Source organism: Phalangium opilio, unplaced genomic scaffold, assembly GCF_054372755.1.
Source record: "Phalangium opilio isolate 3A_F unplaced genomic scaffold, DU_Popi_V2 ptg000206l_1, whole genome shotgun sequence".
NCBI classification, from domain to species: Eukaryota; Metazoa; Arthropoda; class Arachnida; order Opiliones; family Phalangiidae; genus Phalangium; species Phalangium opilio.
The window spans coordinates 421,631-434,877 of record NW_028324216.1 but is presented as its reverse complement, the minus strand read 5'-3'; the positions used below and the strand labels follow the sequence as shown (position 1 = coordinate 434,877).

The 13,247-nt window shown below is 34.9% G+C and overlaps 1 protein-coding gene across 1 annotated transcript; it reads left to right on the top strand.

The window, feature by feature from the left end:
- The first annotated feature begins 602 nt into the window (after nucleotides 1-602).
- LOC149621376 (uncharacterized) lies at nucleotides 603-10,271 on the top strand. Its single transcript, XM_089853786.1, has 4 exons — nucleotides 603-1,200; nucleotides 9,077-9,188; nucleotides 9,260-9,428; nucleotides 9,783-10,271. Exons 2-4 carry the CDS (start codon nucleotides 9,079-9,081, stop codon nucleotides 10,155-10,157), a joined length of 654 nt encoding a protein of 217 aa, XP_089709912.1. The 5' UTR covers nucleotides 603-1,200; nucleotides 9,077-9,078; the 3' UTR covers nucleotides 10,158-10,271.
- The last annotated feature ends 2,976 nt before the right edge of the window (nucleotides 10,272-13,247 follow it).

The window sequence follows — 13,247 nt, the reverse complement described above, 5'->3', positions numbered from 1 at the left end:
TTAACGTTTCTGTTGGGAAACTAAACTTTCAAGGACCAGTTTCGGTGAAATCAAGCGTGTTTTTGGGTGTAATTAGTGTTATAACGTTTCTATACAGGGTGTTGCTGAAAAGTCTGCCATTAAATAAGGGGTATTTAATTTTGATTTATATTTAGAACAAGTTAATTCTTAAACACTCTACAGGTTTTTTCATTATCAAATTTCGTAAAAAAAACTATAGTTATGAGACTGACATTAATTCTAACGCAATGTAGTTAACTTAACTCTCTTGTGAAGTAAATACATTAAGTCCAAATTTGTCGAGGGGCCGGTCACTCAGTGAAATCGGTGAAAGTGGCTGTACATTTGACAGTACTAAAGCCCTACCCTTGACAATGCAAAAATTATTCCAAGTAATCCGTAATCGGTGTACAGGAACTTAGACAGTGATTAGCCCCTCGAAATGTGTAATATCTAACACTTGGCCTTTAAAAATCTTAAAAGTTTCGCAGTACTATCGGTTGGGTTAGTTGTTCTTGTCTTAAACTTATTGAGGTCACGTGTGAGTAAAGTTACCTAGATATCGACGACGACTTACGAGACCGGCCGCGGGTAAAAAGGAAACCACTTTTGGTGGTTCATTTCGAGGTCTCGCGACTATAGCGAAAGCACGTACAAGGTTTCGCGCATCGAGTAGAAAAAAATCTACTCTTGATATTTGGGTCGTTTTCAATGTTATTTGAAACCCTCACCTCTTTTTTAGGCAACAAAATTATGTTAACATAGTGCGAATTTAACCACTTGGTCAAGTATAACGGGTTTAAACCGGCCCCGAGGGTATCACGTGCGCGTAAAATATGAATGTGATTGGATAAGAAAGACAGAAGCTTTGGCTAAAGTCGCGTTCGGATTATTATTTGGTTTTCTTCATTTATTTCTTAAGTAGCTCACGGAAAATTAGTTTTTACTTTTACGGAAAGCGTGGTTGGTTGTCGGGCCGCGAAAACATTTTGTCTTAGAAATTTATATATTTAATGTTTTGTATATTAAGATGAATCTTCTTCGTATTGTTCCTATTAAACTAAGCGAGTCCCATGTTTTGGCGGGTGATTTCGTGTTAGTTCACGCGTTACTGATGATCATGATGATCAAGCCCCTGGTTTAAGCCGTTTCGATTCACGTGTGTTTGTGATGTTTAATTTATTACTGATGAATAAGAAAGTAAGTTGATTTTATTTTCTTTCAGAGTTTGTTTATTAAATTATATACGTTTAAATTGTGTATTTGCTTTTATATTCCGTGCTATAAATTTAAAATATTTGTTTATTAATTATTAAAATTTATATAATGTTATCTAATTTTCCATTAATTAATTATTTATTTAAATCAATTAATTATTTATTTAAATTAATTAATTAATTAATTTATGATTAAGGGTTGAAATAAATCACCGTGCTATATATTTAAAATATTTGTTTATTAGTTATTAAAATTTATATAATATTAACTAATTTTCAATTATTTATTATTTATTTATTTATTTATTTGTTTGTTTATTTATTTATTTATTCATTTAATTATTAAGGGTTACCATAAATCAAATATTAGTATCAGAAGTTAAAGTTGATTTTTTTCTATAGGTTTTCCCTAATTACCATTAATTAATTTTCGTTGACCAATATTAATTGCGCACATTTATTTATTTGTTAATTAGAAAAGTCAGTTAAATAATGTTGTGCAATTATGAAAATGCCTAGTCCCAAATTTAACTTGGAAATATATTACCTAACACCTAGTACTAACCCAATATGAAACTCCTTGGCAACCATAAAAGTTTTGCACAAGAACTTAAAATAAGAATTAAGCCTAATTTGCAATGAAAATTAATTAAAAACACAAAACACGTGTTATAATCCATTTTCCTCGCGCCAAATCCAAAAGATACTTTTGACGTTTTCCCAAATAATTTATTAAAATATCATTTATTAAACCACATGTACAGGGTGTTCCCAAAACACGATACCCTCCCTTTTGGAGAAAACCCTTACCCTACATACTAACTTATAGTAAGGTAAATTTCCCACTTTTTCAAATCACCTGACAGATTAACACGGAGAGCCTTTGTCCTCCGTAACTAACTCGATAAAAAGGATAACCCTGGTCTTTTTTCTTTCATTTTTTTCACGGAATATCAAATTCAAATTAAAGTTAAAATAAATTCGCGTGAAATCACAAATATAATAAAATTCTCAAGCGACACTCACGTATTTTAGTCCAACCTTGACGAGATATATGTGTAAAAAAAATATAAACAACCTTGATGGTATTGTAAGACAGGCGCAAGGTCTAAACAATACATCTACCCGTCAGATAGAACCCCAAAATTAAGTTAAAAAAGAATTTAAAAGGGAAAAAAAAATTTAAAATATAATATACAAAAATAGACAGACATAAGTTTCAATTTCATAAAACAGATTTAACACTTAAAAGTCTAAGCCTAATATTAAAATTATTTTAAAATAAAAATAAAAATAAAAACAAAAACAGGTTTTTCAAACAATACTTTATAAGACTTATTTAAAAATAAAATAAGTATTTTAAAGTTAAAATAATTTTTTGATGTTTTTTTTTAAAAAAAATCTATAATACTTTAAATAAAAGTTGTTCGAAAGTTAGTTTTTAAGAAGTATTTTAAAGTTAAAATAATTTTAGAGGTTTTTTATATATTTGTTGTTCAAAACGACCCAATTTTAACTTAATGTTTCTTAAATTAATTTTTTTTTCTAAAAATGATCACGTTCCTGATCTCTGATGTTATTGAGAGGTCACGCATCATTAACCTCTTGTCTATCTCATCAAATATATACAGTTAGAAACTTGCTACGATCAGAGTTAGGTTAAATTACTGAAGCTCGGTCTTGGGGCAAGATATTTGAGATAACGAAAAGGTTTTAGTTTAATTATTTTAATGGTGGTAGCATCTTTAGGCCTACGTGTTTTGAAAGTAAAATTTAATACTTGGCCTGGTGAACGAATGGTCGAAGAAACTTGACCGTTTGGTCTTTAAGGTAATATGTTCAGTTTACGGGCACATTTTAGAACGGAAAGAAAGTAGATATTCGTGTTCAGAAAGCAAGCACACTTAAATTAGTTAAAACCTTAACCTAGGTGAGGTCAGCTAGGGTCAGGTTTGTTTAAGGAAAGATATGGGGCATAACGTATTCAAGGTGTGTTAGATTCAGGTAAGGTTTGGCCAGTCTTCTAGTCAAGATAACCTTTCATTGGGTTAGGTTTAACCATAAGTTTATAAGATATGTTACATGATAAGTATGACACTACCTATACTTAGTAATGCTACCTAGAGACTTACAGTTCTCGAGATAACTAGTTCGAGAAGGAGAACGACGGGAGCGAGTCAATTGAAGTGCTTACTACACTCGGTGGTGGTTAATTAATTTTGCAGGACTTAATTCCATCTAGCTCCTATTTAGTCTGCATTACTAATTAGGCCTTTGACAGCAGCGCCTCATACACCAGGCGTATGTCGCTTTACCTCGAATCTATGACCTACCTAGGCTATCACTTCAAAATTACAAGCTCCAGTTTCTAAGTTACCAGACATTATAAACTTATGGATTGCCAACATACCTTATCAACTTATGCCTATAGAGATCTATGGTTCTAGTGCGAACGCGGCCTTTAAAAATTTGACAAAAACCGTGTTAAATATACCGAAAAAGTTCTTCGGTATTGAAGTAATTGCTAATGAAGATAAGGCCCACAACTTTAAATCAATTTAACATTGAAAATAATTGCAAAATAACTCTAGTGTGAAATTATTTAAATTCTAACTTAAATTTTAAAACGCAAGGTCTATCTCCAATAAAATTATTTCTAAATTTCAACTTGGGTATAAGTAGGTGTTATTTTTCATTTATTCATGGTCAACACTATCGAAATTTTTAATTACCCATTATATTCATTATAAATTGAGATAGAAAACAAACAGTTTCATTATTGAAAGGTAAAGGTCGCCTGCATTCAATAAAAAGAAAGTTGGACGTGACTAGAGAATTTAGAAACTTTAAACCCGACCCTCATGAAAATGAAACCATACAGAACAGGTTATTATAGCAATAGATATTTGCATAAATAAAATATTACAATTAAAAACCAGAGCCAAGAATATGAAATTAAGTTTGCGCTACTACGAAATCTAATCTATGATAATGATGTCAAGAAACAATATAATTTCTAGCGACATTTCCTTGTCAATTATGTCAATTGGTTGTTGACTATTTTCTGCAGGGTATAGAGTGAAATTAAATATTCACAAAGATATTATATAATATTAAAGTAGATCTATCTGTCATCACTGATTGCTAAGTTGGTCTACAGACAAATTAAGAAGCTAAAGAGAGATGGAGAGAAAGTAAACAAGAGGTAATTTATTGATCTCTATATATAAATAATTATGACTGATAAGTCTGGATGTTCTTTGGGAAATTGATTTTGAATCGAAAATGTTCTATACTTCTATATATCCATTTTGATGTCCAAGGGACACTGTCTTCGAGTTATGATTTGATTTTAGTGTTTTAGGGATGACCCTTAATTAAATTAAACTAAATTAGAAATAATTGTCTAAACCAGTTTCTTAAATTTAACGGGGCCATTCCTAAAATACTCAAGACAATCTTAACTCGAAAACTGTGTCCCTTGGGACCAACAAAATGGATATATAGAAGTATAGAACATTTTCGACTCAAAATTGTTTTCCCAAAGAACACAGTCTCCCTTAATTTACACAACTTTCTTAATTTCTTCTGGTAATTAACATTCTCAGTGCGTTCGAACTCGAATATCTCAAACTTAAAAAAGTTAAAAGATAATATGTCTGTACAGCAGAAGTGTCACCCATTCTTTAAGATGACATTTAAGATACTAAACTAATTTGATTGGCGTACGTGCCAAAAAAACAACAGGATCAATCGTAAGATAAAAGATAAGGTTTGGTCTTTATCTTGGTACATTTTCGTTATACTCCTTACGTCTTTGTTTATCTATTAAACCGTCAAAATACATACAGCCGCTAAGAATCATTATGCTCCCATGTTAATTTCTATGAATTCGGGTTTTATGGGTATACCGGACTTGAGACGCCTATTAATAACTCTGATGGCGTCTCTGTGATTTCAAATGTTACAGTTGGTATATAGCAACGAGAGTTCCTAGGCGTGCGCATGCGCAAGTTGTGCAACAGGCAGCGAGATAAATTATATTATTCGCTTGGGTAAAACTCGTCACACATAATGATTAGTCTAGCTAGCTCCTCCCATAAAAGCTGCCTAGATACGCTAACTAAAAATGGCAAGTACACAATGATTACTAGTAGCTGTATGTATTCCAGAGTAAGTAAGCCCTTGACTGTTTTTCCAAAGATAAAACCAAACCGCAACCTGTGTCTTATTTTTATGAATGTGTTTTGATAAATATTTCCGCGGGCTCGTTTATGACTCGTTAATTAGGGTTCATAAATTACGTCAAGCTGGACTTAAATGTCCAAGACTTTATGACGCAAAAACGCGTACGTCTACGGATAAAAGCAATTAACTGCTATAATTAGCAAAAGTCTACGTGTGCATTTTGGCCCCAATAAGGTTATAGCGTATAATTTTACCGTTCAAGCCAACTTTTTTGTAAATTATGAGCATTAGAGTGTTTTAGGGATGACCCCTTAACTAAATTAGAGTTTTATTTCAATTTCTTATATAAATTTAAGGGGTCATTCGTAAAATACTACAATGAAAATAACTTTTAAATTGTGGCCCAGGTGGCAAAATGTCATGAAAGTTGCAAAAATATGTATATATAAATATCTTATCTTAGATTCTGAATTAAAAGATAAGGCGAATATGAAAAACAATATTTAATCTGTGTGAAATTATACCCGAAATACCCTTCAAAACCAGCCTTATAAAATTATAGTATTTGAGTCGCTTGGAAAATTGATATAACCAAAATTCTTTTTATATACACCTTATAATTCTATCTTGATTGAAAAATAAATAATTATTAAATGGAATTTATTTTGTGCCCTCTAAGTCGCTCAAATACTACTACAAAGATACCGACCGGGAAGGTAAAAACGTGGAAATTTTAATTGTGGTTTTATCAGGAATACATACAGCTAATTGGAATGATTGTGTGCATGCCATTTTCACTCAACGTATCTAGGCGAGCTTTATGGGAGGAGCTAACTAGACTAATCATTATGTATGACGAATTTTACCCAAGCAAATAATATAACCAATCTCACCCCGCCTTGCCTAGGAATTTGCGTTGCTACCAACTGTAACATTTGAAATCACAGTTACAATGACGCCATCAGAATTATTAATAGGCGTGACGTGTAGTAAGCCCACTAAACCAGCATAGAAATTAACGTGGGACACAACGATTCCTAGCAGCTGTATGCATTCCGGCTGTTTTATAACTCTCCATTTCACGACCACAAAACTTTATCGCGTCTGTAAGAAATTATCCAATGAAATTTCATTTCGGTAAAATGCAACTGTGTAACTTTTCCCAACGCATTTCATTAAGAGTAAATAATTCAAGCAGTTAAGATATATAATAGAAACTCTTAATTTAACTTAATGATTTTAAATTAATTTAAAATCATAATTTCAATATTTTTAAATAAATAAATAAATAACAGTAAACTAAAAGATTTTATAGGCCTAGTTTAAATAATAAATATTTAAAATAAGTCGTTAAAATATGAGATCACGAAAATGACCACTTATATTGAAGAAAGAAAAAGTGTTACGTAAATCCACGCCTCAAGCAGTGAGTTAATAAACTTGAAACCATTTCTTTGATTACATGGACTACATAGTTCTAAATAGGACAAGTTATTCATTTACTTCCCCCGCCCCTAATTGGCGAGTCTACCTTTAATCATAAATTTTACTTTTAAAATAAATAAATAATTAATTTATTTCTTTAGTTTAAAGTGACCTTGATATACCAATACCATCCAGAAAACAATACCCCGTTAGGCGTACCTATGATCTTTATTAATATTCAGCGAGTTGACTGAATGAGCACAGCTGAAGTTTATTCCGTTGATGTACCCTAATTAGTGTTAATTAACGCTAATCGTTAATTAATTTATTAATTTCCTCGAGCTGATCTATTTATCACGTACCGTTAATCCCTTATTATATGATATTATATTTCAATTTGCAAGTGGACAAAGAAATCTTGAATGCATGCATGCGCCCCTCTACCAATAACAGTCCAGTACAGTTTTAAAACCCATCCCCTATAGGGAACATTTATAATATCAACGATTGGTAGAAACTCTGTTAAGTACTTTGATAAATTATGAGTTTGATTGTAGAAAAAGAAATTTATGTACTCCAGTTTAATTCAATATATAATTTAGACCGTGGGTTAGATAAATTTACGTTTCTCTACACGCGGTATGTACACGTTGGTAAAACAAGAAGTGATATCTAGTTTACTAGGGAGAAGGTATAAGATGCCACAGTATTCGCGCGCCATAGTCCCGGTCCCCCTTCAAAATAAAAGGGGGGGACGTAAATGGAGGCCCCGGGCTATTTCGCAGCCTCTACTCAGTCGGAAAATATGACTGTAATTTTCGTCATTCGCGTCGGTCGCGCTGACAGGAGTTTTCAAGAACCAATGAGATGAGATGCTGGTTGTAATTTAGAGGCTAGGATTAACTCCGTCCGGACCTACTATACGTTTGGGCTGGAGATAAAGCTAGATTACAAATGTGTCGCGAATTTATTTATACCTTCTCCCTAATAAACTAGATATCACTTCTTGGTTAAAACAAAACACATCTCAAACAAACCAACCAACGTTTCTTTCACTTTTGACGTTAAACACTTGCGTCGTATTTTCCACGCGAGCGTCATGAGGTTCACAACGTACGTTAACAAAATGCTTTGAAGGTCTAAAACAACAGATGTTGGTTGGTACGAAGTTAGAAAAGCCGGGGACATAAGAGTACTACCATATTCCATTTTTACCAGATTGCTAAAATTATTAAAGACAGATATATCATTGCTCTCGATCCGAGCTAGCGTTGGAAATATTGTATGTACAATAAAAATCAAATCACGGTGATTAAATTAAGTTAAATTAAATTAAATTAAATATGACGAATCTTTCGGATAAAATTTCGAATGCCATGGAACGTAAGCGGTGATTTTTAATTGTTAAAAATTATAATTATAATACCATAGAACGGAAAATTTACTAGAAATTGCTAAGTACTGAATAAACCAGGGTCGTAGCATTTCCGAACCGTTGTTGAAGCAATTGGCCATATGTCTAATCAGCGCCACTAGCGGATGGTCTGAAAACTACTCCCATAGAGTCTAGGTATATTTAAGCGGGTTTGCAGAATTTCCGCCAGGTGGCGCGGCGTTCGAGCCACCTGGCGGAAATTCTGCAAACCCTCTTAAATATACCTAGTCTCTATGGGAGTAGTTCTCAGACCATCCGCTAGTGGCGCTGATTAGACATATGGCCAATTGGGTTGGTTCACGGTTATCAATAAAATTTTCAAATTATATTCTAACTACTTTTGGTTTTCGCCTAATTTGATTTTCCCAAATTTTTTTTAATTAATTTGGACAATTATATTTTAACCGCACATACTCACTGTAACTCACAAAGCTTGAACACGTGTTAAATTAGCCTTATTCCTGATCAGCGCCATCTACCCATAGCGGCGACTTTGAGAACTACCGTAAGCAGCAAGCCAATCAGATGTCGCTAAAATCTGGTGACGTCATTTTCGGTAAGACCCGAGAGTGCCAGTCAGTGACGTCACCAGATTTTAGCGACATCTGATTGGCTTGCCGCTTACAGTAGTTCTTAAAGTCGCCGCTATGGGTAGGTGGCGCTGATCAGGAATAAGGCTAATTCCCTCACTTTTAAACAAAAACGTATAGTGACTGGTCCTTGGGAGGAATATTGTTTTACTTCCGTGTATATTCATAAACAAACATATTACATCCAATTCAATTTAATTAATAATTAAATTTACTTTCAGAAATGTCATTTAATTTCAACTTGCCATTGGGGCCATGGTTCGTCATTGTCGTTATTATTGTTGCATTATTTATGGCATTAATATGCACGGCAATTATGTATATTTGCTGCAGGTAATGTATTTTTTAATTTAAATTTAATTTTGATTAGTTTTTAATTAATGTTTTAAACATAAATATTTCAGGGGTTGTTATAAAGCTCCTACGTTACCCACAAATGCGCCAAACGCGCAAAATCCGGCAATTGCGTCAATTTTATTGCAAGATAAGCCACCGTCTTATAGAAGATTCTTAAGAAACTTATCAAATATTAATTTAAGAGTTCTTGGAAATGCCGGCGCAAACACTAGTAGGGTAAGTTGAATTATAGTATTTTAGCGACTTGTTTTAGTCAAAAATATAAAATACCATTTATAGTTCATTAGTGGCTTGGTTTGGGTATAAAATACCATTTATAGTTCATTAGTGGCTTGGTTTGGGTATAAAATACCATTTATAGTTCATTAGTGGCTTGGTTTGGGTATAAAATACCATTTATAGTTCATTAGTGGCTTGGTTTGGGTATAAAATACCATTTATAGTCTATTAGTAGCTTGGTTTGGGCGGGCAAGAAATAGGGAAGTCTCAGTATTTGAGGGTCGAAGGGATTCGGTTTCAGAGGGTACAAAATTCCAATCTAACGAACCAATCACATCTCTTTCTCCACAGAACGCCGACACGGGAACGCCCCCTCCTAAATATGGCGACGTTGTTTCAAAGTTCCAATTCAGTTCCAAAGAAATTAAAGAATTCGAATCGATGCAATCAAACTTTACCGCGCATAACAAATTTAGGCCTTCAATTAGCGAAGCGTTACGGCAACCTCCGGACCGTGTACGTCATCAAATAATAATCCCCCAAGTGTGTATAACGCCCCCACCAACGGAAGACAATCGTGTTGTTCGGGAAGAACCGCCCCCCGAATATACCCCGCCTTCTCCTAAACCGGTTAATAGCAGACCCGGTAGTGGTGCTAGTGAAAGTGTTTTAACAAACTTATCGTGTTACTACAACCCGACTTGCGTAGTTAATGACGTCACGTAAAGACACCTGTTACCTTTGTGTACGTGAATTGTACGAACTATCTTTATCGTGATATTAATAGCGAGATATCAAATACGGTACGGAATGTTGCAAAGCTAAATTGCCTTTTTTGTACAAAACAAAATGTTTGTAAATAAATTGTTGTTGAAAGTTCCTCAATTATTTTGAGTTCTGTTTATTTTTCATCCAAAAGGTTTTTATATAGAGCAGAGCTACTCAGAAGCATTTTGTGACGTCACCCATGCTACAGAACCAAAGCGGTACCAAAAATGGCCGCCCACAGCCAAAGCCTACCCCCGTGACGTTATACCTAGGCACTGACGTCATAACTGAGATAACTCTATTGGAGATCCCCAAGTGTTACCGGACTGTTATTGAGGCAAGATCCTTCTCAGAGAGAAAGACACTAAGTTCAGTTTGAATCAGTTCTGAACTAATTTGACTCATAAAGACCTGACAACGCTGCACTATTACATAGAGAGCTTTCAGATGGTATAGTAGTACGTCACAGCCTCCCAAGTCTTACCACTGTTCTGGTAGCCATATTGAGAGGGTGGTCTCAGCTTCATTCCTGCTTTAAACCCACCACCAATATGGCAGCTTAAATTATGTCACGAGACTCAGCTCCTCCTCCAACTGAAAGCTCTCCGTTTTCAGACTAGGAGGATTGATACCATTTACACCAAGACTCAGGTCAGGCTACTTGGTACTGCACTTTGTCAGCCAAGTAGATTGGCCTCCTGCAATGTAAAATGGTATCAAGCTGAAATAGAGGGGGGGGGGGTTAAGGAATTTTCTGTAGGTTTTCGGTCATAAATTACACTTGTCCATACAACTTCTACACTTCCTAAAACATTTAGTAGTACAGAAGCTATAAAAAGGTTTCATTATTCTTAGAGCCTAACCGGAAGCGGAAATCCCAGCCGGGAAATTCTTGAGAGTCCAAAACCCTTTCCAGGAAGAATTTTTACCATTTACACCAAGACTCAGGTCAGGCTACTTGGTACTGCACTTTGTCAGCCAAGTAGATTGGCCTCCTGCAATGTAAAATGGTATCAAGCTGAAATAGAGGGGGGGGGGGGTTAAGGAATTTTCTGTAGGTTTTCGGTCATAAATTACACTTGTCCATACAACTTCTACACTTCCTAAAACATTTAGTAGTACAGAAGCTATAAAAAGGTTTCATTATTCTTAGAGCCTAACCGGAAGCGGAAATCCCAGCCGGGAAATTCTTGAGAGTCCAAAACCCTTTCCAGGAAGAATTTTTGGAAGAATAGACAAATTCATTTATAACATACAGAGAAAGAACCATAAGGGCGTCATAAGTTTCGTTTAATTATGAAAATTCCAATGTCAGGGGGTTAATTTTCAATGATATTCAAAGACTTTTCCAGGAATTCCAGATTCTATGGTAATAGAATGGTACTGAGAGGGGTGGAGCTACGGGGATGTGACGTCATTATTGGTAAGTAGTCTAAATTGTATGGCCTGAGCTGACAACTTACAATATGGTCACCAAAACAGAGGTAAGAGATAGGATTGTGTGACGACACTAGGATGTTCGTAGTAGCAGACTATAGATCCTTTTCAAAGGTCGAAGGGGCGGGGGCAAAATGGAGTCTTGCTTATTGACCACCTTGTTGTCTAAAGACGGACATAACATTGATGGGTATGTTGGTCAACAAAGACGTGACCATCCAGGACTGGTAACTTTTTAGTCCTATCTAACTTCTTTGCGTCCACATACCATCCAATCAATCAAAGTTCCATCTTAACCCTAACTGTAGTGGTCAGCGTGACCCCTAGGCGGTTGTTTTTCCCTAACGAATTAATGAACTAGTCCATTAGACTGGACAAAGGAAATTACCTACACTACCACATACACGAGGTTAAGGGGAAAGAAAAAAATCGATGTCCCTCATAACAATAAAGGTGTCTCTTCCGGTCAACCCACCGTAAAGCTAGCCAGTGGTCAACGACCCTCCTGGTGGACACTTGCTACCGGCTTTTTCCGTGTCGATCGATAAAGGTCTTAAAGACAGACCAAATACTGACCACCCACACTAAACTCTGATTGGTCAAGAGGTAATTAAGGCCATAGATACATAGAACGGCCTTACTTTGATTGGTCAAGTGTTTTAATATTGGATTTTTGGCGGGAAACATGTCACATACTGCAATTTCCGATAAGTTATTCCATTTTAACTAATGGATGTTGATGTTTTTATTGATTATCTATTTATTGATTGATTGGGTTGAGGTTTTTGTCAATCGGGGGTTAAATTGAGTGAAACTAAACATGAAGTTATTCATTTTTTCCAAGACCATTAAAAATTTAAGCGTTTCAACCTCCCTATACCTTACTTTTTGCATATTATTTATAATTGCCTTTAACCTTACCAAGGTTCATAGAACTTTTGGAAAACCGATTTCCCTGAGTTTTCCAGGTTTTTTTCCCATATATTTCCCCGAGTTTTCCAGGGTTTTTTTTCCCATATATTTCCCCGAGTTTTCCAGGGTTTTTTTTTTCCCATACGTTTCCTCTAGTTTTCCAGGGTTTTTTTTTCCCATACGTTTCCTCTAGTTTTCCAGGGTTTTTTTTCCCATACGTTTCCTTTAGTTTTCCAGGGGTTTTTTTTCCCATATGTTTCCTCTAGTTTTCCAGGGTTTTTTTCCCATACGTTTCCTCTAGTTTTCCAGGGTTTTTTTCCCATACGTTTCCTCTAGTTTTCCAGGGTTTTTTTCCCCATACGTTTCCTCTAGTTTTCCAGGGTTTTTTTCCCCATACGTTTCCTCTAGTTTTCCAGGGTTTTTTTTCCCATACGTTTCCTCTAGTTTTCCAGGGTTTTTTTTCCCATACGTTTCCTCTAGTTTTCCAGGGTTTTTTTCCCCATACGTTTCCTCTAGTTTTCCAGGGGTTTTTTCCCATACGTTTCCTCTAGTTTTCCAGGGTTTTTCCCCGTTTCCAGGTTTTTTCCCCATACATTTCCCTGAGGTTTCCAGGTTTTTTCCCCCATATATTTCCCTGAGTTTCCCAGGTTTTTTCCCCATACATGGAGTAATAACAACAGGAGTCGATTTTTTTATAGT

Coding starts and splice junctions, on each gene's coding strand:
- LOC149621376 (XM_089853786.1), top strand. CDS start 9,079: ATGTCATTTAATTTCAACTTGCCATTGGGGCCATGGTTCGTCATTGTC. Junction 9,189..9,259: donor ATTATGTATATTTGCTGCAG/GTAATGTATTTT, acceptor TAAATATTTCAG/GGGTTGTTATAAAGCTCCTA. Junction 9,429..9,782: donor CCGGCGCAAACACTAGTAGG/GTAAGTTGAATT, acceptor CTTTCTCCACAG/AACGCCGACACGGGAACGCC.